The 1750-nt window shown below is 49.3% G+C and overlaps 2 protein-coding genes across 2 annotated transcripts in view; both read left to right on the top strand.

The window, feature by feature from the left end:
- The window catches only part of LOC119591058 (glycine-rich RNA-binding protein 1-like), an 804-nt gene extending 215 nt beyond the window's left edge, over positions 1-589 (top strand). Inside the window, exon 2 of the mRNA XM_037939785.1 lies at positions 93-589. Within this exon, the coding sequence (XP_037795713.1) occupies positions 93-589 (497 nt within the window). The remainder of the gene's footprint in view (positions 1-92) is intronic.
- Positions 590-677: 88 nt separating this feature from the next.
- LOC119591057 (trihydrophobin-like) lies at positions 678-1112 on the top strand. The gene has a single exon (XM_037939783.1). It carries the CDS (start codon positions 678-680, stop codon positions 1110-1112), a length of 435 nt encoding a protein of 144 aa, XP_037795711.1.
- The last annotated feature ends 638 nt before the right edge of the window (positions 1113-1750 follow it).

The raw sequence follows: 1750 nt of genomic DNA, 5'->3' as shown, positions 1-1750 counted from the left end.
TGACGAAGTATTCTAGGAAGTAGCAAAAAAAGGACGTTAGGTAACTTAAGGAAAGCCGAAGACGTAATGCCCACACCGGAATTCTTCCACAGAGGCTGATAGTTGTACGGTGGGCATTTGTGGCGGTCGTGGCGGCGTCCGGCTGGGCGATGCCAGCTCCTTTGGGGACGCAACAACGGAGGGGAGATACAGCTCATTTTCAGGCCGTGGAGCCAGCGCCAGGGTGGTGGCAGAGGAGGCAACGGAGAAGGTTATGGTTCCAACGGACAGGGGAATGGAGTCAGCAGTGGTGGCTATGGTTAAAGGAGGGGAAGTGGAGGCTATGGTTCTAACGGAGGGGGAAATGGAGGCAATGGAGGAGGTTATGGTTCCACGGAGGGGGAAATGGTCACGGAGGGGGGAAGGAGGCAATGGCGGAAGATATGGCGGGGGAAACGGATGCAACGGTGGCGGTTACAGTTTCCAACAGAGGGGGAAATGTAATAACGGAGGAGGGTATGGTTCAGTGGTGGCGGGAAATGGAAGCAACAGAGCCGGAAGTTACAGTGGCTTAACGGAGGTTCTGGCGACGGTAACCAAAATGGCGTAGCCAAAGCCAACAGTTAGCTTTCACCTCGGCGGATTCCCAAGGCAGTGGTAACGGAGGGTAGCTATGATGGTTCAACCGGTTGGGAATAATGGAGGTAAGGTGGCGGTCATGGATAGGAAATAATGGCGGACCGGCGGTGGGTTATGGCGGTTCCACCGGAGGACTTAACGGAGGAAATAACGGAGGCAACATCGGAGGTTATGGCGGTTCCAACGGAGGAAATAACAGAGGCAACGGTGGAGGTTATGGCGGGTTCCAACGGAAGGAAATAACCGGAAGCAACGGCGAGAGGTTATGGCGGTTCCAACGGAGGAAATGGTGGCGGCAACGGCGGAGGGTTAGGCGGTTCCAACGGAGAAATAGCGGAGGCAACGGGGGAGTTATGGCGGTCCACGAGGGAAATGGTGGGGCAAGGAGGAGTTATGTCGTTCCAGCGGAGGCTTCAACGGGGGAAAATAACGGAGGCAACGGCGGAGGACATGGGGTTTCCACGGAGGCAGTGGAGGGCGGCTACGGAAAATGAACATGTTGGTGGTAATGCTTTTTCGTTTGTCAGATATATATTTTTTTGAGTCGATGGCTACACAGCCAGTTCTTAATAAATTATTCAATGCGTTGAAAGTGTCATTCACCTCGACTCATGTGAGTGAATATACTCTTTATCTTTCTGTTTATTGATTTCCGTTCATAGTAAGTCTTTCACGAACCTCAGCGCAAGCAGCTGAATCACATCGGCACACAAAAAGGCCATGCACCGCAACGGAAAACAACCACGGTTTGAGAATTATGCCTCACTTAGGCTGATCCTAAACGTGCGGACGAAAACGGTCTTTTGGCTATTTATTATCACAAATCGAAAAGAAATTGATAGTCGCAGGAATGTTCAAAACATATTAGGTCTGATATACATAACAAAATTTAGATGTTGAGGAGTCATAAAAATAAAGTGGGGTAACAAATTAATACGAATAATAACACAAAAATAAGAGAGAAGTGATAAATGTCTATCATAAAAAGAAGAGATAATAAAGAAAGACGTGAGAGCAATGAACATGAATAAAGCGAGCAACCAATAACCAGTTTGTACTAAGCAGACCAGAGACTGCATTCACACCCTGGAAAATGAACGCCACGCCTGTTCACTGGCCGGATTACTTGAGC

Source organism: Penaeus monodon, chromosome 28 (genome assembly GCF_015228065.2).
Source record: "Penaeus monodon isolate SGIC_2016 chromosome 28, NSTDA_Pmon_1, whole genome shotgun sequence".
Taxonomy (NCBI): domain Eukaryota; kingdom Metazoa; phylum Arthropoda; class Malacostraca; order Decapoda; family Penaeidae; genus Penaeus; species Penaeus monodon.
Note: the sequence above shows the minus strand (reverse complement) of the source record. Positions and strands in the feature narration are given on the sequence as shown.

Coding starts and splice junctions, on each gene's coding strand:
- LOC119591057 (XM_037939783.1), top strand. CDS start 678: ATGGAGGTAAGGTGGCGGTCATGGATAGGAAATAATGGCGGACCGGCG.